Source organism: Dromiciops gliroides, chromosome 2 (genome assembly GCF_019393635.1).
Source record: "Dromiciops gliroides isolate mDroGli1 chromosome 2, mDroGli1.pri, whole genome shotgun sequence".
In the NCBI taxonomy this organism is placed as follows: domain Eukaryota; kingdom Metazoa; phylum Chordata; class Mammalia; order Microbiotheria; family Microbiotheriidae; genus Dromiciops; species Dromiciops gliroides.
The window spans coordinates 659,851,499-659,878,083 of NC_057862.1; the positions used below are offsets into that span (position 1 = coordinate 659,851,499).

The window sequence follows — 26,585 nt, forward strand, 5'->3', positions numbered from 1 at the left end:
CAAAACCCACTGGACCGACTTTGTCCTCTAAATTCTCTTTCACTACTTGATTAATACTCTAAGCACTTCAATTCTTTTTCTTTTTTTCCTTTTTTTTTTTTTTTTTTTGTGAGGCAATTGGGGTTAAGTAACTTGCCCAGGGTCACACAGATAGTACATGTCAAGCATCTGAGGTTGGATTTAAACTCAGGTCCTCCTAACTCCAGGGCCAGTGCTCTATCCACTGAGCCCCACTTGACTCATACTCTAAAGGCATCTTCAAAGTTCTCATGGGGCAGTAAAGGGGGATTCCTGAAGTCATCTATCTCTGCAATTTGTCCTAGTCAGAGAACGCACACAGACAGCATCAGAAAAGAGGCTGTTTTTAAAAGGCACAGCAAGACCAGTAAGAAAGGACCACTGTTTATTTAACTTATGCATCCACAGAAGATTCACAGTCAGCAATAAAATCCTATTTCAGCAGAATCTCAGGATGACGTTTCCCTGCTCCAACCAACATGTGGCCACAGCATTGTAGAGGCTGGAAAGGTTTCAGTATCTGTTTTTCCTAGCTTAAAAAGGAATCCCATCCACTCTAAATGGTGTGCAGCAAATGGCAAGGACGGTTCAGTAAACGGATACTTCACAATCTTGAGGAAAAAAAATAGACACAAACCCTTCACAGTAAGTGGCTGTTATGATTTGAAAAGTAACAAGTATTGGATGGGGGGGGGGGGGAGGGAGGGAATAATGAGTGTACTAGGCAACTGGAGGAGCCCACCAGCCAGCCCACAGTGTGGAAAAAAACCCAAGTGAGGCCAGGGCTTCTTAGGTTTGATCAAGGTTCTCATCAAGGCTTGCTTTCTTCTGGGCAGCAGCGGCAGGCAGACCAAAGACAGCTTCGAGTGACTACAGCCTGAGGTTCCTTTAGTAGCATCCATCTGGGCTTCCAGGAAGGGGCAGATCCCTCCAAAGAAGAGAAGGGGAAATGTTGGGTTTCTTGGTGACCCAGTCTTTTCTGCAGCCCCAAAGAAGGATGACCCTCACTCCTTCTGGTTACATGGGATTTTCACAGATGCCCAAAGCCCAGGTAACGTGCACGCCGCTGCCCCAATTCCCTGGGGTACAGTCTTTAGACAGGAAGAGATCTGAAGAGAATGTAGGGTGGGCTGGTGACTCACACACACAAACTGAAGTGAAATCACCAAGGATATGAGGATCTCAGTAAATGGAGTTCGGTGGCAGGCCTGTTTTACAGTCTGTCATGTCACATTGGAACATACAGAGTAAACAACCTAATACCACTATGTTCTTTAACATGGCCAGTGTACTTGGAATTTCTGAGATATTCGAGGACAACCAGCTCTTGGCATTTCATGGTTTAAAAACAATAACAACAAACCTCTAAATAAGGAGCTCTCGACAGTCTCTACCGGCTGGCTTTCAGCTTGCATGCTTTGGCCTGCCTGAAATGATGCTAAGGCTCCCTAGACTTACTGACCTGTCCCATCTGTTCCTGTTTCCATGGCTAGAAGGTGCAGTTTGCAAGGCCCTGAAAAGCACTGTTATTGCTCCTTGCTACACAGCACAGAGATAGAGACACACATTTGAGTCAGGCAGGCAGCCAGATTCAGATGGGCTTTTCCCCTCTTCTTCCTACATAAGTATAGTATTTACTGCATTCCTTAGCTATGCCAAGGGAAGACAAAGGAACGAAGCCTCCCATCAAGCCCTTCCTTGCTGACCCCAGAGACCTCCATCTTCTGCTACTCTCTGATGTGAATTGTCCATTCCCATGAGGACAGCTCCCTCCTTTGCTGTCCCCCAAACAAATTGCTTCTTTCTCACTCTAAGCTTTGGCTTGGGCCATGCCTCCAGCCCTTTACCTGTACAGAGCCCCTCCACTGCCTTTTTTTTTTTTTTGGTGGGGCAATGAGGGTTGTGACTTGCCCAAGGTCACACAGCAGGTAAGTGTCACCTAGCTGCTCCCTCCATTGCCTTTTAACTTAGGTCTCCACAAGGCTTTTCTCATCCTGAACTCCTAGTGACCCCTCTGGTCTTTATCACTCATCCTGGACTTAACTGACATTCTGTTTTTTGTGCATACCCTGAATTTCCACCTAACTAGACGTAAACTTTTAGAGGGCTAGACTCTCTTTGGTAGCCAGCCCCTTCCCTGGAGTGCCAACCAGAGCTTTGCAAGCACTGGGGGTGCTCAAAACAGATCCAAATAAATCAATGCCGTTTCTAATGTGAATGACTTGATAAAGGGGCTCCTGGCAGTCTCCTTCATGGCAGCTCAAGGCTAATTCTGTCCTGTTTTACTATGACAGGGCCTTTCTTGGGGAGCAGAGGGGTAGGCGGGGCTTAGCCAACAGAAGTTTCTTGCCCGAAGAAGGCCTAATTTTTCAGGGGGCAGCTGAATGCCCTTGGAGTAATGAGAGTCGAGCACTTTTTGGGAAATCACAGAAATGGTATGAAATGTATTCGTTTCTCTGCTCTCAATCACCCTTAGAGGGGCACTAAGATGCCAATAGGCTTTCTTGGATGGAAGTCAGGACATCATTGGGACTGAAGCCAGCAATGTGCCATTAAGGAGACTGGCTAGTTTTCTACTACCTGTCCTATTTCTCAAGGCTGACATGGAGGTAGGAGACACAAGCACATGTTAAGAGAGGAAACCTGGCATGGGTCTGAGCTTAGGCCACAGGAAGCTTCCCCCAACCTGGAGCCTTGGGCCTCAGTGCCACTTGGCTGGCTGTCTTGCCATCTCCAGTTAGCACTCCCTGGACAAGTCAGCTACAGCTCCATGCCTTCCCTGCAGCACTACTGGGGAGGAAACACCCAGAATGAGTCATGAACAAGTAAATTCACAAAGAGCACAGGAGAATGGAGAAGGCCCCCTCCCCAATTCCCATGGCACTGCAGGAAGCTGCCCGCGTGTCCCTCTGAGAAGGCTGGCATTGGCTCTTCAGAGAAATCCCTAAGAAAGTGTAATGAGGTAGTTTAGTACAAACTGCACTGCTGCTTGCTCAGAGAGGAACCACGGGGGCAGCTCGGCCTGGTGAAATGCCTCTCTGGTCAGTCTGACCCGAAAAGCCACCTCTGCCTTCCCTGTCAGCTAAGAGGAAGATGTGTGTAAACCTCTCAATTTCACCTTCTGTAAGATCCAAGGACGTCCACCAGGATTCCAAACGGCGAGGTCCTCTGGGAACACGACAAGCCAGTGTGCACAGACTGCAGGCTTGGTCATGCCTGCAGGACCAGGACGAAAGAAGCTGCATATCTGGCCTTCCCGCTGCAAACGTGGGCAGGAGGCCTAAGTGCAGGGAGCTGCTTATTAAGGGAACTTGCCCTGGGCAACAGGGCCTGGCCTCACGCGGCTCTCATACATGGATCTCCTCATCTATCAAGAGAAGCAGGTCAGGCCACGTGGGTTCTGTGCTTCTGTCTAGCTCTACATGCAATGGCTTTTGCCCTTGAAAGAAGACAGGCCTGACGACTTTACTGGTGAAAGAACCAGCTGGAGCGGCTGGGGCAAAGAGGCCATGTGCTCTGTGGCTCTGGCTCTGGCTCCAGCCTCAGAATCTGCAGTGTCTAGGCCAGGCTTGCCAATAGATCCCAGAAAAACTGAGGAAAGAGAGATGTCAGAGGAAGAGGAGGAAACCAAGACCTGATTTCACTTGCCTTACTACCCATGGAACCTCATAGGAGGAAGGAAGACTTCATTTTAAAAATTTGGTTGAACTGGCTAAAAAAAAAACACTTTAAAAAATCCCTGGTTTTAGTAGTTGCTAGGTTGCTAAGTCTATGCTATGTAACTTCAAGCAAGCTCACTTTCTTCATTTGTAAAATTGGGACACTGGATCTCTAAAATTTCTCCTAGTTCTGACATTTTGTGGTTCATTTTGGCTCTTGGTATGTTGCATAGCCTTGGACCTTCCCCTCTCCGGGCCTTCACATTCCCATCAGCGAAATGGAAATCAATCCCTTGTTCTTTTCCCTCTCCCAATGTGCTACTTGAGTAGCATTTGTAAAGTGCTTTGTGATCCTTAGATACAAGATGCAGTATAACGAACCAGTGAGTGCCCACAAGCCCCAAGCCCCATGTTATTATTGCCACTTGGCTCCTCATAGTGACTCATCCTCTACTGACACCATAATGATGGTATGCTGTGCAATTTTAATACCTGATGTTTAAAATTTTTTAATTTATTGGTTAGTTTAAAAAAAGACTGGAAAGGAGTGATGAGACGAGGGGGCACGGGACACCCTAAGCCAAGAAAACACTGTCTTGAGGCCACAAGAGAGCAATTGGACAGGGGTCCGTCTAAACAAGGCAGAGAAGAAGCCTGAGCCCATGCCAGTGGCTCTTCCTTCTCCGAGGAGCTGACCTTAATGAGCTTCCTCTGCACAATCTTTTGGCAATAACGCAATGACCACTTCCAAGTCTCTGAGCTAGACCAATTTCTCAAAAAAAAAAAAAATTAGCTGCCCTGCGGGGTCAGGGTTTAACAAATCCATTTCCTTTATCCTCTCTTCAAACTTGCAATTGCCTGACTGTGTCACTAGCTAGTTGCATAGTTTTAAGATCACTCGGCTCCTGGGTCCTTCCCCAAACATTATTATTTTATCATGGAGTAACTCAAGGAGTGCAAAGCAACTCTGAGAACTAGGAGAGAGCAGAGACAAGCAAATCATTATTATCTTAGGTTTTGAAACAATGCATTTTGCTTCTCTTTGAGAAGATTCAGCTATGGCAAAAAAAGAAAAAAAAATCTCCAATCTGCTCATTTTCTTGCTAGAATACTCAGCGAATTCTAAAGGCAACCAATACCTTACTTCTTCATTTATTCCAACACTAAAAAAAAAAATGCTTAAACCTGAAAGCTAATCGAGCCACAAAGGCCAATGAATCATTCCCGCTGAGGTTTCTGGAGAACCTGTACAGAGTTTCCAATCCTTGTCTTCTGAAGGAAAAGAGAAATGTGAGTAGAAAAGTGGAGCTCCCCCTTTGAATAATTCAAGGATTATTCCAAAGGGAAAAGGACAGGTTTATTTACAGATGTCGTCTCTCTCCCAAGTGTCAGACCTTCCTCAGCTAACAAGTGAAACATTATGCAGCCTCTGGCTTTTTTGCAGGGCCTCGGAGTCTTCCATGATCTTCAAATGAGGCCATCCTAAATCTTTCCAAATCTCATGATTTTTTTTTTTCTCGCGACACTACAAAGGAGCAGTAATTCTGTTGGTGAGAGCAGACGACGCACCTGGCCATCAGCAGCAGGGGCCTCTCAGTCTGAAAAAGGGAGGCCAATCCCACTGTCCTCATTTACTTGCAGGCCGTGGAAGACCCAGTCACTAATTCATTTCACTGCAAAACCCTCCCAATACTATGCAATGTCCCCACGGGTCGGAATTCCTCTTTGGATAGAGTTCTTCAGTAAAGTGAGGACTAGGGGAAAGCTTGCCCGGCTCTCTTCTGGGCACAGCAGGCCAGTGCTTGGCTCTATCAGGACAGCTTCTCAGGAAGCCGCTCAGCTCCTGTGGTGCAGCGTGAAGGGCACAGCTTATGCCACCCTGAGCAAAGACTGATGAGAAGAATCCATCCCAAGAGAAGGCCCAGGGAGTCTGAGCGGAAGGCCAATTCCAGTTTGAACCAGGCTAAAACTCAGTAAAGGAAAGTGGCGACTGAATGTGGCATCAAAGGCATGAAGTTGTCAGACCCCTAATGGCTGCGAGCAGTCCCTCCAAGTGGAGATGAAAGCGAAAGGGAAACAGGGTCTGTTGAGAGAGTCGGAGACTCCTGGCAAATGGCTCATGGCATCAAGTAAACAGCGGACAACCCCGAGCTTCCACTAAGAGACTGCTCTGAAAGGTTAACTGCTTAGCTTGTGGAGCAGCACATCTGCGTGGCCTTCACATGGCATATTTCTGGGTCCATTCTCTGGCCAATCTATTGTACCTGGAAGAGAAAGCGCACAGGTTCTCAATACTGCGGGAGAAGCCGAGAGACTCTTCTGTCTCTCAGTTCTCTTGGAAACCAGAGGCCTCCAAGTCATGGAAGCTGTAATGACGACGCTTAGGTAAGCTTTACCTTCCTGCTTGCTGGGCCCGCTCTGGAGGCCATCTGTCTGTCTCTAACTAAAGGGCCAGCCTGTCTGTCTCCTGATTCTCTTCCCGTAATCTAGTGTGATGATGGGTGTGGGTAGTAGGAAAGGTCGAAGCTGATGTTATCTGAGAATAATGACAACTAACTTTATATTTGAATAGGCAAGGCAAAAATCGAGGCCTGATTGAGCCCCAGAAAGTGACACAAGCTGTTAAACTAGAGTCTATTGTGAGAAAAGAGAGCAAAAAGGCCAGTTTTAATCAGGGAATCCCAGTCCGAGGAGCAGAAGGTTCTGGGGCTTTCCCCACGGGAAAGCTTTGGAGAAACCTCACTTGGTAAATCCTACTCTCTTTCAAATGGAGACTGACATTTATCAGTACTTAAAGTACTATTGGGGGAGTTTGGGTGGTTCCTGCTATTGAAAGGATGGATTGAGTGATGTAGAAAAACCCAACTGTGAAGTTTTACACGTTTTTGCACTCACTTCAAAAAGGCAAAACACTGAGAAACAAGGCCCGTCAAAGAGAAATAAACCTAAACATGAAGTGGGCCAAAAAACAGGTCAAGGGGCAAAAAGACAAGGCTGTCCTCCAGAACTCCATGATAGTGTGGCTTTGGAGAACCCTCCATCTACCTGCCTTGTTTCTGGTTCTCAAATTAGGCTCATATTAACTGATGTCCATCAACCAGCATGCTCAAGTCACTAACACAAATCTCAGGTACAGTGATGAGAACCAGCTGGAAAAGTGACGGTCCAGCCTTGGTGACAGAGGCCTAAGGCAGAGGCCCAGGGATGGAGGCCTTTTGAGAAGCTTGGGTGCAGAACAAGGCTCCAGACACAGCCAAGGTGGAAGCTTGTTTTGCTTTACTATACATATTTGTTACAAGGAATTGGGGATGAATGAGAAGGAGAGAAAAGAAACATTTATTAATTTTTTTTAAGTGATCTCTTCTCCAGAAGTTTTAGTAATTCTTTCTTTCTTTCTTTTTTTTTTTTTTTTAGTGAGGCAATTGGGGTTAAGTGACTTGCCCAGGGTCACACAGCTAGTAAGTGTCTGAGGCCGGATTTGAACTCAGGTACTCCTGACTCCAGGGCCAGTGCTCTATCCACTGCGCCACCTATCTGCCCCCAGTTTTAGTAATTATTAATCTCCAACTGGACCAAGGACTGTTAGCAAGCTTCTTTTTGCATTTATCTTTTATCAATTATATTTGCAATTACCTTCTATCAGTTATTTTACAATGTTGTGTTTATATTCTTATGTTTTATAATTAAAATTTACATTCTGTGAAAAAAAATTTTTTTTAAAAAGGGGGGGGGGCAGGTAGGTGGCACAGTGGATAAAGCACTGGCCCTGGATTCAGGACGACCTGAGTTCAAATCCGGCCTCAGACACACTTACTAGCTGTGTGACCCTGGGCAAGTCACTTAACCTTCAATGTCTAGCAAAAACAAACAAACAAAAAAAAACAAAGGCCTTCCCAGATTTCTTTATATTGCCTATATCTGTTGGTCTTAATGGCATTATTATGCCATTAAATTCCATTAAATCAATGTACCACAATAAATTTAACCATTCCCCTACTGTATAACATTTATGTTATCTCCAGTTTTTTTCCAATTATAAAATATCCTGCAATGAAAATGTTTGAAGAGAGAGCTTTTTATTTTTTGTTGTTTTTTTTTTTTTTAGTGAGGCAATTGGGGTTAAGTGACTTGCCCAGTGTCACACAGCTAGTAAGTGTGAAGTGTCTGAGGCCGGATTTGAACTCAGGTACTCCTGACTCCAGGGCCGGTGCTCTATCCACTGTGCCACCTAGCTGCCCCAAGAGAGAGCTTTTTAAAAAAAATTGTTTTGATAACACCTTCAGGATGAATTGCAAACAATGGAATTACTGACCCACAGTATGATTGTTTTTTTGTAATTTTAACAGCCAGGTTGTTGTCCAAAAATATCGTACAAGTTTGTGATTCTACCAACAATCAATGAGTATGTAACCGGTCTCCACCAATACCACATGAAGTTTGCTGACTTAAAATTTACTGTTTGCATGCTGTGTCTGGCTGGGACCTTGCCATGCCAGGCACTGAAGTGACAATTGGTGTTTGTCTTTTGGATGTAGTCACCAAACAAGAAGTCAGTCGGTCAGGAACGATGAGCTAGACAATTTCAGAAACCCAGTACTATCTAACAAATGTATCTGTTTATTGTTTCCACACAGATTTACCACGTCTCTCCAAATCCATCTCCGAACACATCCTCTATTTAGTTTTAAAGTTCCGTGCTTGCTCGCTCTCTCCCCCTTCTGGCCTCACTGGACATTACTTCCCCTCCTACACTCTCTAATTCACCCAAACTGGTCCTTGGGACTATCCGCCAATTACCACAGTGCATCATCTCCCATCTCCAGATCTTTGCAGAGGCCAAGCCCCCTGCCAGGATTGCTCCCCCTCCTCACCGCCGCCTCAGAGTGCCTCCCTTCCTTTAAGTACCACCCGAGGCATGAAGCCCTTCTTGATTCCCCCAGCCCCCTCGCCAGTGCTCTCCCTCCCAAACTATCTTGCTTTCAACTTCTCTGGAGTCATTTGTATTTGTTCATTTTATATTGATGCTGAATATATTTTCAAACACTTGTCTCCCCCTTAAAGTGTCAGCCCTTTGCAAGTAAGGAACATTTCATTCTTTGTACTCATAGCCCAGTGCCTAGCATTGAACCTGGCCCACGGCAGGCTTGTGGACTCCCCTCTGAAGAGCCCTGGCTCTTGGCCCTCCCTCCAGCTGCCGGCTGAGTCTTCAACGGTGGAGCTCAACAGGAGCACTTGGGGAAATAGTTTTCAAACTTTAACAAATGCAACAACGGCGGCTGGTGAGTTGCTTCTGAAGCAGCTGCTCATCCTCTTTCCTCCTTACAGCCACGGGACAAACAGACTAGTTGGTGGAGGACCCAAACGGACTTCCTATCTATGATTCTGGCCTCCATACACTAGCCCACATTGTCTTTGTGCCAACCTACTGTCATAGTGTGGTGGGTTTCTTGCAAAACAGACCTGTCACCGGTGACCTGTGTCTCAGCCTCCAGAAGTAATAACCTTTAGCAGGTAAAACTGAGGACAGAAGGCATCATGCCCAGGGACTGACACTTGCTCAGTCATTGAGAGGAAACACAAGAAACTCAAAGCGAGGGCTTACTTCTCTCGGTCTGCTTTGTAGGTGTGGGCTATCTCAGGAACCAGAGGGTCATCGGGGTTGGGGTCACAGAGCAAGGAACAGATGGATAACAGAACTAAGGGAAAAAGAAGAGAAGAATTAATGACTGTTCTTTGTCCTCTCCCCTGAGCCCTCATTGGCATTCCAGGGATCTCAGGATCTGCTGGATAACTGTCCTTTGTAACTCATCTATCTCCCATGATTGGCCCAATCCAGATGCACCACACCACCACACCGGTCACTCCTCTCCTGGGGCCACATTCCCCACAATGAGCACCTTTATTACCCCAAAGCAGGCCCGGCTGGCTTTCTCCTCTGACAAACTTCCTCCCCTTTCTCTTCTCCTCCCAACTCATTTTCCACCTTTAGTTCTGGAACAACAATCAAATCAATACCTTCCATCTTGGAGAGGATGTGATGACCAACTGCCTTGGGGCTCCACCTAAAGTCCCTCTGACTTTTCCATGCAAAGCGCCCCCTCCCTGGCCACCACACCTTCTACCACTGAGCTGTAAGCCACGGGAGGGCAGAGGCTTCCTTTCTGTTTGTATTGGTAGTCCCAGCATTTGGCACATCACAATAAATGCTTATTCCTTCTTTAAAATACAACAGCATGAGAAGTTAGTGCACAAGAAGAGTCTGAGTGGTGAAACCACCTTTGCTGCTAACTCACTAAGGGCCTCTGGGACCTTCATGAGAGTTGTCTGGGAAACAACAGGGACGTCACCCCTTCGCTCAACATTCTTGTCTAACCAGCACCAGGCTGCTCCACTGTGCAGACAAAGAGGGAGGAACAACCCACCGCCCGGGCCCGCTGATTCCTGTTGCTGAAGGGGAGAATGAAGAATGCACTGGGGTCACGGCTGCTGCTGTGAAGTCCAGCTGTGAAGGCCAGGAAACACAAGGTGAAGGAGCACGGAAGACCAGGCCAATGACAGTGGCCATTTCACCTGCCGACAACGCTGCCTCCACCTCCTCCTTCTCAGGGACAAGTGATGGGGTGGTGGGGACTAATGTGGGGAGGGGAAGCCTAAGCTTTTTGTTTTTTGGGTTTTTTTGTGGGGCAATGAGGGTTAAGTGACTTGCCCAGGGTCACACAGCTAGTAAGTGTCAAGTGTCTGAGGCTCGATTTGAACTCAGGTCCTCCTGAATCCAGGGCCGGTGCTTTATCCACTGCACCACCTAGCTGCCCTGAAGCCTAAGTTTTATGGAGGGAAGGGACCTCAGAGGTCACCTGGTATAACACCTTCCTCTTACAGATAAGGAAACTGAGGCAAGAAAAGGTCACAGTGGGATTAATAATGACAACAGTGATCTCAATCTTGTGCTTCAGGGCCTTCCAGTGACTCCTGGAGGGAGGAGCTGCCATCCTCATTTCAGTAAGGAGCTGGGATGGGATTCAAACCCAGGGTCAGTGGGATGGGGAGATGACCGCCCTGGAGCAGCAGAGGAATCATGCTTCACTCTCCCTTCACTGATGCAGAGATGACCCAGTGGGCTATGTCTGAACAACAGGAAAACTGAGCACTTAACTGGTGAGGATCCCCTGAAATAATGTATGTGAAGCTCTGGATTCAAATTCAGCCCCACACTAGCTAGAGATATGGGCAAGTCACTTAACCACTCATGGCCTCAGGCAACTCCTGAGGACTTCACTATGTCCTCCAAGGTGGGGTTCTCTGTTGCTGGAAGGAATTCCCCAAGTCCTATGTCTGTGGGGAGAGGTAAAAAATTAATAAGCTTCCAAATTCTATTTTTTCTTTGCTGAGTGTTAAATATTTCTGAATCCTAAGACCCATCTTCAAGCTACATCTCTCCTGGATTCACTGGGGCTTGGGGATGTTCTGGGGGAAATGTCTGTGGTGTTCAAAGAAGCAACATAACTTTGAAACAGCTCTCTTCCTGCTGGGCCTGCCCCTCCAGGGTTACCTGTGCATCTACAAGATGAGCACCCTGCATGGACTAGTGCTTTACTCGCTGCTTCCCCCACTAGACTGTGAGGGCTGGGACTGGTTTTACTTTTCTTTGAATCCCCAGGGCGCAGCCCAGGGCCTGGTACACAGTAGCTGATTAATAAATACTTGTTAAGTGATTAGTGGCTCCCAAGTGACATATATCCTTGCTGTCAGTAACACATCAATAGCTACCTTGATTTCTTCCTGCTATCCCCTTACTGCAGCTCTGGAAGAGGCCACCTGCCTACCTGCCCCAAATGAGCATAAGTCTAGGCCGGGCTGGGCTAAAAGGGTTCACCAGCATCCCATAGTTGGCAGGCAGACTTCTTGCCACAACCATCCAAGGGACCGGGAGGTGGTCCACAGGCCATGCCCTAGAGGATGCTTAGCTTTTCCCCTTTGATTTCTTTTAAGTACCCATCACCCTGAATGTTGTCAGCACCAACTGGTAAAAGCTGGTTGGAGTGGGGGCAGCTAGGTGGCACAGTAGATAGAGCACCGGCCCTGGAGTCAGGAGTACCTGAGTTCAAATCCGGCCTCAGACACTTAACACTTGCTAGCTGTGTGACCCTGGACAAGTCACTTAACCCCAATTGCCTCACTAAAAAAAAAAAAAGCTGGTTGGGGGCAAACGGGAAGGGGGGGCAAATTTGGGGGTAAATCAAGACAGCTCAAAGGCCCCTTCTAGGGCTGAAATGTGTTAAGTTTAGGTCATACAAAATGCCCAGGAAGGGAACAGGAAATCACAAGCAGAAGCCAAAACTTGAAGGAGAAGTGCCTGGGACTCTGAAAAGGAAGAAATAAAGGTCCTTTTGCCCCACACTGGAGAGGACAGGGTCACTGTCGGACATTCTGGGTCAATGCTCACTGAGGAGGGGCAAAGGAGATCCTGGGACAGGCCATAATCAAAGTCCTTCAGGTCATTTGAAGCAGCTCACCTCATCCATCAGACACTCCTAGGCTTGCTGGCTCTAACTCTTAGGTTTTAGTCCCAGGTTTTTAACTTCTTTAGCCCAGATTCTTGAATCTCAGTCCTTCCATACCAGCCTCCCTGTGCTCCCGCTCCATTCAGGGCAAGCCAGGCAATAAGCATTTATTAAGCACCTAATATGTTCCTGGCAAAGGTGTGAAGCCCCGGAGATAGAAAAAGGAGCAAAAGACAACCCCTGCCCTCATGGTGCTAATGGAGGAGACAGCTGGAAGTCATGAGGAGGGAAAGCACTAGAATAAGAGGGAATTAAGGGGGTAGGATTCTAGTAGAGACCTGAAGGCAGGAGGCAGAGCACTCCAGGTGCAGGGGATGGCCTCAAAATGCACAGAGCTGACAGGGGAAGGGTCTGGTTTCTGGAATGGCTCCTAGGAGGCTCAGTCACTGGATCAAAGAGGATGCGTCAGGGAGGATGGTGTAAGATTGGAAGGGTAGAGGAGGCAGGTTATGGAGGGCTTTGAATGCCAAACAGCTCCTGGAGAGGATCGAGAGCCACTGGAGTTTACTGGGGGGAAGGGGGGCTGAGTAGGAGCGTGGGGGGGCAGGGGTGACGTGGCTGGACATGTGCTTTAGGAAAATCACTTTGGGGGCTGAATGGAATATGGATCCGAATGGGGGAAGACCACCCCAGGATAATACAATAAAGCAGGCCTGAGGTGATGTGGCCAGCATTGGGGTGGGGGCAGTGTCAGGGGAGAGAACGGGGTGTACTGGAGAGATATGAGAGGGAAATGACAGGCCCGGGCAACAGCTTGGGTGTGGGAAATGAGAGAGGAATCCGGGATAACCCCTAGGTTGTGAGCCCAGGGCAAACGGTGGTTCCCTCTATAGTAACAGGGAAGGCGGGGAGGGGAGAGGGTTTAGGGGAAGGATAACGGATTCTGTTTTGGGCGTGCTGAGTTTAAGGCGCCTCTCGGATGTCTAGCTTAAGACATCTAGGGAGCACTTCCCTCTTGCCCTGGACTGGGGACAAGCGTCACTGCGTCTTTTCCAAGACTTTTTTGTTTATCTGAATAAAGTCCTCTAAGCAGCCACTCGGGCTTTCGGGCCTTTTCTTATCAATTTGCCTCTGGATCAGCTAATGTACGTCTTCTTGGGGCAGTGGGAAGTCCTCCAACCCACCCAAATCCCACGGGTGACTAAACAGCTTCAATGTTTCCTAATGCGCATCTTCTATCCTTAGTCCCATATTGGTTACCCCTTGTCTACACTTTAACGAGCACATTAGTTCATTAACAATATCTGCCTTTATCAAGAATAGCTCCCATTCTAATTACTCTTGCCCCACTCTCGCACCTTGGTATATTTTAGCAAGAGGGATTTTCATGGTCCAGAGGAACAGAAACACACTCTGATTTCAGTTTGTTACTGGTTTCTCTATAAGCCCTTTAAATCGGGCAGACCAGAATCAAGGTTTGCACAATCCCATGGGATCTGAAAGTCCCTGAAGTACCAAAAGGCATTTCTGATTCATGCTCTTGAATACTGAATGGTTGGGGGATGGATGGAATATCCCACCAAGTCCTACTGAGACACGTCATTCTTACCTTTTGACACTGTTAATGCTGGTGACCACTGAGATCTCAGGATGTCAAGACAGATACTGCCGTTGCTGTTGATGTTGGGGTGATAAATCTTGGTTGTAAAAGCAACCTGGAAGGATAAAAGCGCAAAAGCTGGATCAGGAACGAGGCTATCGCAGACCTGGATTTGCAGAAAAGTGAAGTGAAATGAAAAGCACCATCAGGAAGGATGGAGCTAAGAGCAGGCCAGTTTCCACCAGCCAAGCCTTTGTGGGCAGGAGGTTCAGACAGGATGGGGACCCTCCTCCTCCTCCTCCTCCTCCTCCTGCTCTGGAGCAGTCCTGGCACTTAAGAGTAGGTGAGGCCAAGGGAGCTGGCAAGTAGGAACCTGAGGACCCCCAGGCCTATCTCTGAAATAAACCCTCTTCCTTGGGGCCCCTGAAAGGGAGCTGAACTTGCTGGGGCTCACCTTGTCCATGGATAGGCCAGACCTACATCTAGGAGTGGGGAAATGTCAATCCGGAGGTTCTTATCAATATGGAGACTGTGACTAACCTAGGAAAAAAAGGCTGCATGCCTCGGGGCTCAACAAGAACTCAGCTCTATCACTAAAATACCCTCAGGAAAGCCTGGTTACATCTACCCACAGCCTGCCATGTCCTCTCTCTTGAGTGAGACTTTTGGAGTGGGAGAAAGCAGTGGACACAGCAGCTAGAGGAAGTCTATGCTGTCTTTATGAGGATAAAGTTCTCTTGGAAAATGACCATCAGTAAAGAGACCTGTAAGAGTCAGGTTTACCTCTTCTTTTATTACCTACTCGTTTTAGCCCAAGGAAGCACAGACAGAATGAGCGCAGCCATTGCCGGCATCATTCCTCAAGTGAAACAGAAGCATAAGAGGAGTCACTGGAAGGTTTTAAGCCTATCCTAGCTCTCAGTAGACCGAGGGGGCTAAGGGTATTAAAAGAGAGAACTGGGGGTAGCTAGGTGGCGCAGTGGATAGAGCACCGGCCCTGGATTCAGGAGGACCCAAGTTCAAATCTGGCCTCAGACACTTAACACTAACTAGCTATGTGACCCTGGGCAAGTCACTTAACCCCAATTGCCCAGCAAAAAAACCCCCCAAAAACAAAACAAAAACAAGAGAGAACTGGAACTGGAATGGGGCAAGATTTGATGTCATGGGGCCTTGGTTCAAATCCCACTTGGCCACTTTTACTACCTGGGGAAAGTGACTGCCTTCCCTCTGCCTCAGTTTCCCCATCTGTGAAGCTGATGGAGGTAGGACAGATGACCCCTAAAGTCACTATGACCCCCTTTTGACTCCTGAGTTTGGGGTTAGAGTTCCGCCAATCACTGGCTGTGAGACCTTGAACAAAGGCCTTTATTTCTCCTACCCGCAGGTCATCTCCTCAAAACTCTACACATACGCCCTACCTACCTCACAGAGCTTCTGTGAAGATCAGACTTAGCACTGAAAAGCACTTCAGTGATCCAGTCCTGGGATTCTTAACCTGGAGTTCGAGAATTTGGTTGTGGTTTTTTTTAATGTTCTGATAACTGCATTTTGATATAACTGGTTTCCTTTGTGATCCCATGTATTTTATTTCATGCATTTCAAGTCATTATTCTGAGAAGGGCTCACTAGATTGCCAAAGGGGCCCATGACCCAAAAAGGTGAAGAATCCCAGACTTCAAATTACAGATAAGGAAATTGAGTCTCAGAGAGAGGAACTGGCTCCTCCAAGGTCAACAGCAAACTGAAGATCTGAACCCAGGCCCACTTGGTTCCAAATCCAGTGCAATTTCCATGGTGCCACAACCACTCTTCCTCCTCTATGCGATCATAAGGTAACACCAACATCAATAATTTGTTAAAAATGTCCAGATATCTGATGTAATACTGTTAAGACTGAGAAGTCAAGTAGGCGAGTCTGCAGTAGAGGACAGGTAACAGAGCAAGTGCACCACCACAGAAGGAAGGCCTGGCCCTTTCTGTCTGGACAATCTGCCCTTCTCTTTACTCTCCTTAAAGCAACAACAGATGGGGCAGCTAGGTGGCGCAGTGGATAGAGCACCTGCCCTGGAGTCAGGAGTATCTGAGTTCAAATCTGGCCTCAGACACTTAACACTTACTAGCTGTGTGACCCTGGGCAAGTCACTTAACCCCAACTAAAAAAAAAGCAACAACAGGAAAGCAAGAATAACAGGAATCTAGTACATGGTGAAGCCAATGAACAACTACTTAGGATGATACCTGTTGCCTCCACTCATGATCAAAAGAAATGCTAACTTTCAGTCAGAGGTGAAAGGAAATAGAGACGAAATCCCTTCCCCATCCAAGTTCCCCTTGGTGATCTCTGCACCTCAGGTGAAGGACTACTGCTCTAAAGCATGAGTAGCTCCACAAGCCAGAGGAAAATCTATCATGTCCAAACTTCCTTTCTAACACAGGAAAGAAAGCACAGCGGTGGTTCAATGGATAACTTTATTCTCTCACCCTCTTGTTTTATGAATTTAAGAACCACAGACTCCAATGGCTAGATCTCTTGAGAGTTTACTGGCTCTTCTCTTGCTTTTCTAGGAAGTTACAAACAGCTAAAATGGTTGTGAGTGGGAAGCATTTCTCCTATTCTTAATCAAAGACAAAGTGATTCATGATGGGGATGTGATAGGAACACTGAGATACCTTGTCCAGAATGGCCAAGGAAGGGAATGGCAGAGACAGAAACATTGTACCCTAGGTTTTATTTGGTTATCTTAATATATTCATGTATTCAAAACTATTCACAATAATAAACATGTTTTAACAAGGGACAGAGACTAGCTCTGTGATTCCACTGATATAGGGAACTCCTGGTGTGGAAACTCCTTCTACTATAGCAGGCTAGTGCCTTTTTAGAACACGGAGAGATCAGGAGACTTGTCCAGGGTGTAATAGCCAGAGGTGTCAGAGGTGAGCCTTCAACCCAGGGCTTTCTGACTCTGGGTTCAGCTCTCTCTCTGTTCACTACACAGCACTGTGGATATTTTATTAAACTAGAACATAACAACAACTCATCCATTATTCCCTCTGGGTCTATCGATGGCCCCTTTCTGGTCCATGTGCCCATTTGTATCCTGTATACTTTTCACTGTAGTTCATGTGTGTAAACTGTTCTTCTCTTTCTGATTTCTTCGTTTTGCACTGTTTTGACCATTTTCAGTGGTAGAGCATATTTCATTACACTGACATATCACAATTTGTTTGAAGGCTCCCTTTTCATTGGCCACTCAGGTTGCTTCCAGATTTTTGCCATTATAAATAATGCAAGTATACATATTTTTTGTATAGAGAAGTTTCCCCCCTTTTAATTAAAGTCAGATATTCTAGACTCATAAAAAAGATAGTTATTGTCCCACTGATAAAGGCTCTAAGGGAAGATAAGATGTTACCAGAAGGGATGGTAAACTCTTAAAAAAGAAAAACAACTTTGACAATATAATCACAAATGATCCAAATAAGAAAGATAAAGGCAAACTTAAAAAAAAAAAAAGATTCAGGTAAAATTGTTCAAGGAGCTCCCTGATTAGCTCAGGTTTTTAAGTTGTATTCAAAATTTGGAAACAAGGCCCAGAAACTCCAGACAAATAGAAAGGAAGGGTACCTCTAACAACAATGTTAAGAAGGCTAATGCCCAGCATGGGCCAAGGTTTAAATAAAATGTTTTAGGACAAAAACAAGAACAAGGTGCATTTCAGGTTTGTTTGAAGGGGAAAAAAGAACAAAGAAATGTCGGGCCCACGGCTTGAGAAAGATGGTATGTTGTTCACAGACAGATGACAGAAACAATGCTGAATTGTGCAATATCTGTGCTGCTTTTATCTTTCAGCTCAAGGAAAATAAGGGTCTTCTAACTGAAAAGACAGAAAATTCTTGGTTAAGAGGCACTGAAGTCCAGAAACGGGGAGCCCAAAATAACACAATGCCTCAATATTTCAAATTAATTTAAATATCTTGGTAGCAAAGGGTTATAATTCCATGTACTGAGGGAAAAAGCAGAGAGACCCAAAAAACTGCTGCTGGTGATTAGGAGAAGGAGAAAATCACGAGAGATGTGCCAGAGAATCAAACAATTCATCAACATTCATTAAGCACTTACTACGTGCCAAGCACTGTGCTAAGGTCCTGAATGATAAAGTCTAGAAACTTTAGAGGGGTCAGCTTAAGGACATCAATCCTCAGCTAAAATGCTGGAATTGTGTCTTTTAATTTAATTTGTGTGTGTGTGTGTGTCTTTATTTTTTATAGTTACCATTTGACCACTTCCAAAGAGGAGGGATTAAAACAAGCCACACCAAAGTCTTCTCTTGCCTCTTTGGATTGGCTCATTACCTTTGTAGAGCAGGAAACTGCTCTCAACACCTTTAAGAGCATCCAAGGGCTGCCACGGGGCAACAGAGTCAGGAAGATCTTTGTTCAAATCTGAGCTCAGACACTTACTAGCTGTGTAACCCTGTACATGTCCCATCGGCTGTCTGCCTCGGTTTACTCATTTGTAAAATGAGGATAATAATAGCGCCTACCTTATAAGGTTGCTGTGAGGATCAAATGAAATAATAATTGTAAAGCACTTGGCCACAGTGCCCAGCACGTGGGTAGTGCTACATAAATGTTGGCTATTATTATTATTATCATCTGAATTTTGAGCACACATCTCTCATGATATTCTTGTATAGACGGTCACACAGGTGAGCAAGAAGCTGGCAGAACAACTGTGCCCGGAGTACTTATTAATGAAATCAAGGTCAAGCTGGAGAGAACTCTGGAGACATACTGGGGGCTAAGGCCACGGCCCCACCTTGTCCAACATAAGACCACTCAACAGTTACTGGGATGCAGAAAGAGCAAGTGTGGATGTCAGATGGGTGGGAGGGATGGCTAATACACGGTAAGACAGAATCAGGATCCGAAAGAATTACAACCTTGAGCAGCTAGATCAAATTTCAGAACAAATGCAATGCTCTGCACCTAAGTTTCAAAACAAGAACAAAATTTCTTTATAATTCACAGCAGTTTATGCAAAAAAGACAGAGTTTTGATCGAATGAAAGCTGAATGGGAATGACAGGACTGTCCAAAACCAAAAACTCTAATGCAATCTTAGGTTTCATTAGTAAAAGGGCAGTTTCATGCTCTGGATCAGCCAGACCACATCTAGAGTGCTGTGTTCATTTTCAGAAAGACACTGAAATACTGGAGGGGTTGTGGGAAGATGCGAACAACAATGTATTGTTGGTGGAGCTGTGAATCAAAGCAATCGCTTTGAAAAGCAATTTGGAATTATGCAAATTAAGTGACTAAAATGTCCATACTCTTGAATCTTGGGCTTATGACCTGAGAAAGTCATTGACAAGAAAATCTGCATATGAATACACCAAAATATTTACAGAAGCACTTTTTGTGGTGGCAAAATATTAGAAACAAAGTCGAATCCTGTCAACTGGGGAATGGCTAAGTAAATTGTGACACATGAATATGACAGGATATTACTGTGCTTCAAGAAAGGATGAAAATGAAGACTACAGAGGGGTATGGAGAGAGGGATACAATCTGATACAGTCAAGAAGACAATAGACACCATGACAACAATGTAGCTGAAAAGAATAACCACAAATCATCAAGTTAATGCTGCAAAGTCACAAAAGACAAGCCCAGCCCCAGAGAAGATGCCTTTGGAGAGGTTGGGGCTCCACTGGTACGACATATTTTCAGACTTTTTCAATGTATTTGTCAATTTTGCTGAGTTTTACTCCCCCCTCCCCCCTTTCCAGCTTGGCATTGATTTCATTAATTTAAATTAAAAAAAAAATTTTTGTTACATGAGGTAGACAGCTGGGAGAAAGGATGGGAAGGGATACTGGGAGAAATTCTGGTTCTATAAAAAACAAAAGATATCAAGAATTTTTTTAAAAAAGAGGACCACTGACAAGCTACAACTTAACCAATGGATGCATATCAAGTGAAAAACACCTCTTTTGAACAATGGCCCATGAGATGTGGCTGAAGTCCTCAGAGAAAGGGTTTTAACCCAGGATTGAGCTTATTCTGAGAACTTCTGGGGCCCAGAACTAGGACCAGTGGGTAGATGCTACAGAAATAAGATGATGAAGAGCCAATGGTCACCCTCCTTTGGAGACGATCATTGAGCTACTCACCTTTTAGCTTCCTTTGCTAAATTAATGCCAACTTTGTGGAGATGTGGTTTTAAAAGTCTTAAATGATTGGGGGGGGGGCGGTTGTACCTTGGGCACCTGCAGCTACTAAATCTTATTCCCCAATCCTAACCAAATAAATGATAACCTATGTTAGCGTTTATTTTAAGCAGGGTATTCTACTTGGATGCTGATGAGCGGGGCAGTCAGCCAGTCAATCTTTTACAGAGTACAGGCCAATCTGCTCTGAAATCATCAATCGCTTAGTCTGAGGGGAAGATGACCAAGAAGTATGCTAACACTTATTAACTAACTTAACTAAGTTACTTTAAATAAAAGGAAGACGGTCTCAATCTACAAAAATGTTTCACAGCTAAATGCCAAACAACTGTCTTTCCCTGCACTGTTAAGTTCACACTGACTTAACATCATAACCAATACGTGAAGCAGACACTTAAGGGTGGAGGCAATTTCAGAACGCCAAAAACAGTTCTTTTTTGTCTAGCCAAGCTGCTTTTGGAGTTCAGATTCCAGCCCCTGAGGGCAGCTAGGTGGTGCAGTGGATAGAGCACCAGTCCTGGATTCAGGAGGACCTGAGTTCAAATCCGGCCTCAGACATTTGACACTTGCTAGCTGTGTGACCCTGGGCAAGTCACTTAACCCCAATTGCCTCACCAAAAAAACAAAAACAAAAACAACAACAACAAAACAATAAAGCAAGTCACTTAACCCTCACTGCCCCGCGCCCCCCCCCCAAATCAAACAGATTTCAGCCCCTGCACAGATATAGAGGACGCTGTGTAGCAAAGCCGAGAAGGTGGGCGTCTACAAAGGTTAACATTTCTGTGGTTTCTCACTAACACCGTGAGGAGCAGAGGGCAGCCTGTTCTCTCTGCCGGCGTCCACAGAAGTCACCCTGGATACCAAGCAGATTCACCAAGAGGCAGGGTGGGAACTGCACCTACATTTTAAGTCCTGATCCTGATAAATGAGGCCATCTGAAGCATGCCATTGGCTGAGGCCATGATTTATTGCCCACAGACCATCCAGCAGCTACCAGACCCTGTGCCTCGGGCCAGAAGCTGCAGCTCTGCAGCTGTGGGCACATGCCAGTCTCTGGCACTGTCCCTGGTTAGCAGCGTATTAGAATAGTCTGCCTATGGAGGCTTCAGGAGGGGACTACTCTCGACCCTGGCTTTTACATCAGCATGGAGATTCCCAAGTCAGGAGTCAGGAAGGGAAGCCCCAAAGGACACAGTATGGTGACTGCTTCATTTCTCTCTTGGTGACCTGATGCCACATACTTCACTGATAAAGGCTGAGGGCTGGGGAGGGAGCTACAGTCCTGCTCTCATTTCAGGAGAAGTGAGGAAATCTTACCACGGGTCACACACCTCAAGTTAGGGATGAGAGAAAGGGAGATAAGGAATCTATGAGGAGAAACGTGATCAGGCAGAAAACTGCACCAGCGCTATAACTAGTTTGGGCCAGATGGGGCTTCTTCCCCGGGGAAGCGATGACAGGAAGGGGAAGAGGACAGTCTCTCCCAGGGGGACGCGCTTCCTGGCTGGGGTGACAGCCATCCCAGCGTGGCACAATTCTGTCCCTCCCCCCCCCCCCATCCCAGCCCTGGCCACCACTCCCAGAATCCTGCACAGAGGCAGGGACCAGACCACTGCCTCTCCAGGCACCACACTGCCTGTGGCTGGACGCCTGTTGTACCTGCCACCCCTCTTCCCACCTCCATCCCACCCCCCCAAAAAAAACCCTGCCCTTACCCCAGGTGAAAAAAGTCCTAGTTACGGTTGTAACCTCATCTATGAACATTTTCAGGATGTGAAATGGTATGAGGGGTTGAAGTGCAGGCACCTGTCTGCTGAATGTCCCACAGCCCAAGTTAGTCCTGCCCCTCCCTGTAGGGCTGGAGGCAGTGCCCCGCTGCCGCTCTAGGGAGACACCTTAAAATCCACTTAGCATGAGTCCTCCTTTGCCTACAAGTGTCAGCCAAAGTCAATGAGACCCTTCCTTACCTTTGGCGGTTTGAAAGGGTAATCTGTAGGGAAGTGAATAGTCAGGAAGAAAACACCACCTTGGTAAGGGCTATCATTCTAGAATGACAAGACATCAAACATGCCAATTAGAAGCAGAAACAGAAACGTCAACTGAAAAGGGCAGGCCAAAGCAGGGAACTTAGCCGCTGGTACGTACCGGGCCCATGATGGTGGCCTGCCAGTGGAACACTGCAAAATAAAGAGAGAGATGGTGATAGAACAAACCCATTCAACAAGGAGCCGCTTCAACAAACACACCAATTCCACTGAGTACACTGATCCTCCTATGGCTTTTCACACATACTTTGGAGTTTTCTTGGCTTTAACCAATTCTTATACTCCTGACTATGAACTCATCCCTGGGCTCCTTGTTAGAGACAAGTAGGTGGTACAGTGGAGAGAGCACGGGACTGGCGTCAAAAAGATCTGAGTTCAAATCCAGCCCCAGACACTATCTGTGTGACCCTGGGCAAGCTACTTCATCTCTGTTTGCCTCAGTTTCCTCTTCTGTAAAATGAAGGACACCTGCCTCCCAGTGTTGTTGTGAGGGTCATATAAGATAATCCTTGTAAAGCCCTTAGCACAGTGCTAGGCATGCAGTACGATGTAAATGTTACTATTGCTGTTGCTGTTGTTTCACAAGGAGCCTTTTTTCCCTCGGTCCATGCCACAAGGCTTTCTCCTCAAAGCAATCTGAAGCCACTAGAGGTGAAGGGCTATGTCTTCTCCATGTTCTACAAACATTTACCCTGTAGTGCCTCGGACAGTGCCGTGGTCTCTGAGGAGTCAGCAGCGCTGATGAGAAGTTTTCCAAGGCTTCCTTTCTGCTTTCCCCCTCTCTTTACAGGTGCCTTTTTGGTGGGTTTTGCTGAGTTTTGTTTTCAATCCAATTGCTTCCCAGAGATTCAGCCTCTTTAGTGACCAGCACCTAGATTTTCTCACTTTCTGATGATTCCTATCTTAATTTTCTGCTCTCCCTAAGAACTCAGGATCACCTATTCTGGCTCTTGCTCTCATTTCTGTTTCTGGATCAGCTCCTCTCCACTCACCTGATGCCTCAGAAGAGAAAGCTAGACAAGCGGGGCAGCTAGGTGAAGCAGCGAATAAAGAACTGGCCCTGGATTCAGCAGGACCTGAGTTCAAATCCAGCCTCAGACACTTGACACTTACTAGCTGTGTGACCCTGGGCAAGTCACTTAACCTTCATTGCCTCCCCCCCAAAAGAGAGAGAGACAGAGAAAGCTAAACAAGAACAGAATCTATAACAGCCCACTGATTTCTGGGTTTCTGAAGTCAATCACATGTCTGGTCCTGGCATTCGGTCAATAGAATTCATTTGGTCACCCTTTGGGAAGATGCCTGTGCCCACCACCCAAGCTATCTAGTCTGATGTATATTGGTGTCACATCTCTTGCAGAGACTTAGTCCAAGGCCTGACATCCTCCATCAACCCTCTCCTAGGATGTGCTCAGATACAACAAAGGCCCTGCAGCTGAGAACAATGACTAGACACACTAGGGTCGGAAGGGCAAGGTCCAGGGCAAGAGTCCACAAACATTTTTATCCCTCATTGCTTCCAGCAAAGCTGCATAATAGCAAGGAGAACCACGGGGTGCCCCTGGGCAGAGATGGAGGAGAAAGAAAAAAAAGCAGAGAAAGGAGGAAGGGAGGAGATAACAAGGAGAAATGAAGGAAGAGACAAGGCTGTGGGACCCCTCCCGGCCCGTGTGGCAAGTGGCACTAGTTGGCCACCCGGCTCGGGTCCACTGAGACATCTTGGGGTTTTCCAACAGATGGAGGCTATGTGCTCAGAACATGGGGGTGCTGCAACCTCCTGCAAAGACCTAAGGGCCATCTGATGGGATACAGAGAAGGAGCCCAATCAGAGAGCGGAGGCATGAGAAGGGTTGTGGCTCCCTAAGCTCTGAAGCCAGGACACACTCCCCTCTGTATCAGCAGGCGCCTGAAATCTGCTCGCCCAGAGATGACAGTGATGTGCTGCTGTCTGCCCCCCGAGTCACTTCTTCCCGTGCATTTACCCCCATCCCCATCTCTGCACTCCACAGGAGGACCTGCCCCACTCCCCACTTACCGGCCAACTCCTCAACAGCAGCAGACAAGTCTGAAAAGAGGGGGCCCAAGAGCAGAGAGAGCTATGGAGAAGAGGTGAGGGTCTGGGAGAGGGCAGCAGACATTCAGGGAAGGTGGGGAGGCCAGCAAACTCTCTGGAGAAGACGGGGGCATGGGCAGGGAGCTCTGGGAGCGGGCAGCAGGAGCCCCAGGGGAATGGGAGAGGGCTCCATTCCATTCCATTTTCTCCCCCAGTTTAGCCAGGGTTGAGAGACAAAGCTTCCCTCACAGGTAAGGACAGGCGGGTAAACAGGGACGGGGAAAAGCAGAAGATGGGCTGCTGGCCTCTCCTTGCTTCACTTCTCCCCTGCCCTGGCTGAATGAAGGCCAACGCAGTGGGGATCCAGGCCCTCTGCATGGACACCTACTACTCCCCTCGACTAGAGGAATACAGACCTGTCACCTTCCCCCGGCTCTAAAGGAAGCCTGAGAAGGCATGGGCAGAGGCAACAGTATCAGTAATCCATATTTCAAAACAAAACAAAACATTTTTAGTGAGCCATGACCCAAAGAGATAATTATTTCGAGCAATTTCTCAAGGGCTTTGCTACCTTGTGATTTCACATCTGTGGTAGCGTACTACAAAGAGACTTCCTGAGCAGACCGACTGGTTATCTGGAAAGGGCACTGACTAACTCCCTGGGAAGCTTCCTCCAACAGGGAGGGGGCATTACAGCCCCCTTCTCCAGGGCCTCTAACCAGGGAGGAGTGCTCCTCGCTGACTGCTGACCTGCCACAGTATTTCTGACTGACTATCTTCTACTGAAATTGGAACTTAAACCAAACAAAGAGGAAAACTCGGTGGCTTTCTTCATTTTACTGCATGATCTGTGGGGGGAACTTTTTTTTAAAAGCTGAGATGACAAAACGTGTGGCTCTATTTACAAGACTCCTTTAACCCCGAGCCCTAAAACGCCATTACTTACAATCATCACCCACAGGTCCTGCCGAGCACTGGGCGGGAGGGTCCCTCTGCAAGTCAGTTAATTCCTAGGAACATGAGAGCGATTTCAGAGTTGGCTATGCCGGCTCGGTGGGAGTCCATGACCGCCCCCTCCCCCCACCAATGGCCCATCTCCCAAGCACTGATTCTCTCACTCAGCAAGTTATTCCTCCCGGCGAAGAGCTAAGACCCAAATTCCAGAGAACCCAGAATGATTGAGCTGCACGTCTTCCCAGCAAGCTTGAGCTTCCCACCCCTGCCTCTCCAACTACTCCGCTGTGCACTCTTTATGGATGGCCGGCACAAGTAGCAAGGGCCCGAGTTAAGACGCCTCCCTTGCACCAGACACTGGGGAAATGGTCTTGGGGAGAGGAAGCCTAGGAGATGGCTCCCACAGCCAAACAGCTACAATGATTTCTTCTGCCTTATGAGGCGTCAAGTAAGTCCCAAATTCTAGTGAGTCAACACGCATTTATTAAGTGCTCACCATGTGCCTGGCACTGTCGGGAGTGCCAGGGACACCAGGCAAGACAAAAAAGTTCTTGTGCTCAAGAGGCTCGATCTACTGGGGGTGTGGGCAGGGGGTGAGGGACTGAAGACAGCTGTGAACGAGCAGATGTAGTGAGGAGCATGGGGGGGGGGGGGGGACGGACCAGAAGGGCTTCATGCATAAAGTGGGATTGCAGCTGAGACCGGAAGGAAGCAGAGGCAGAGGTGAGGGAGCAGAGGACAGGTGTGTGCCTGTTATTGGGGCATGGGGTGTTTTGTGCCAGTAACAGCCAGGAGGCCAAAGTCACTGGGTCACAGGGTGTGCGGAGGGGAGTAAGGCATGAGACCGGGAAGGTGGGAAGAGGCCAAGTGACGTAGGGCTTTGAAAGTCAAAAGGAGGATTTTCCATATGATCCTGGAAGCAGGTGACAGCCACTGGAGCTTAAGGACTGGGGTGAGTGTGTATGTGCATGAGTGTGAGACATCACTTTGACAACTGAGTGGAGGAAGGGATTGTAGTGGGGAGACCTGATGCAGGGAGACTAACCAGCACAAGCACATACTGACACCCCCACCATAAGCAAAGAAAACATCGGTGTGTGGAGCCAGATTACTTAGAGCAACGGGACCTAACCTTGGTCCAAGTCCTTGCCCTTTCCCCACAGGGAGGCTCCAGGGAAGGAAAGAAGGGCCTGTAAGAAACCTCCAGTTTTTAATTGTCCTTATCTACTCTCCCCATAGATTCCAACTCTTTCCAGGGGCTATTCCTGAGTCCTTAAATGGGAACCTGCTAGAGTTTCTTTTGAAACTCTAAGGACCAGTGGCAATGACAAACACCAGAGAGGGGGGCAGCTAGGTGGCACAGTGGATAAAGCACTGGCCCTGGATTCAGGAGGACCTGAGTTCAAATCTGGCCTCAGACACTTGACACTTACGAGCTGTGTGACCCTGGGCAAGTCACTTAACCCTCATTGCCCCACCAAAAAAAAAAAAAGAAAGAAAAAAGAAATGCAAAT

At 47.1% G+C, this 26,585-nt stretch overlaps 1 protein-coding gene across 1 annotated transcript in view; it reads right to left on the minus strand.

The window, feature by feature from the left end:
* Nucleotides 1–389: 389 nt before the first annotated feature.
* Nucleotides 390–26,585, minus strand: part of UBE2D4 (ubiquitin conjugating enzyme E2 D4 (putative)) — a 35,215-nt gene continuing 9,019 nt past the window's right edge. Inside the window, exons 2-7 of the mRNA XM_043983499.1 lie at nucleotides 25,064–25,127; nucleotides 22,165–22,196; nucleotides 21,987–22,064; nucleotides 13,788–13,893; nucleotides 9,280–9,373; nucleotides 390–5,941 (exon numbers count right to left, since the gene is read on the minus strand). Coding sequence (XP_043839434.1) covers nucleotides 5,896–5,941; nucleotides 9,280–9,373; nucleotides 13,788–13,893; nucleotides 21,987–22,064; nucleotides 22,165–22,196; nucleotides 25,064–25,127 — 420 coding nt within the window. The 3' untranslated portion in view covers nucleotides 390–5,895. The remainder of the gene's footprint in view (nucleotides 5,942–9,279; nucleotides 9,374–13,787; nucleotides 13,894–21,986; nucleotides 22,065–22,164; nucleotides 22,197–25,063; nucleotides 25,128–26,585) is intronic.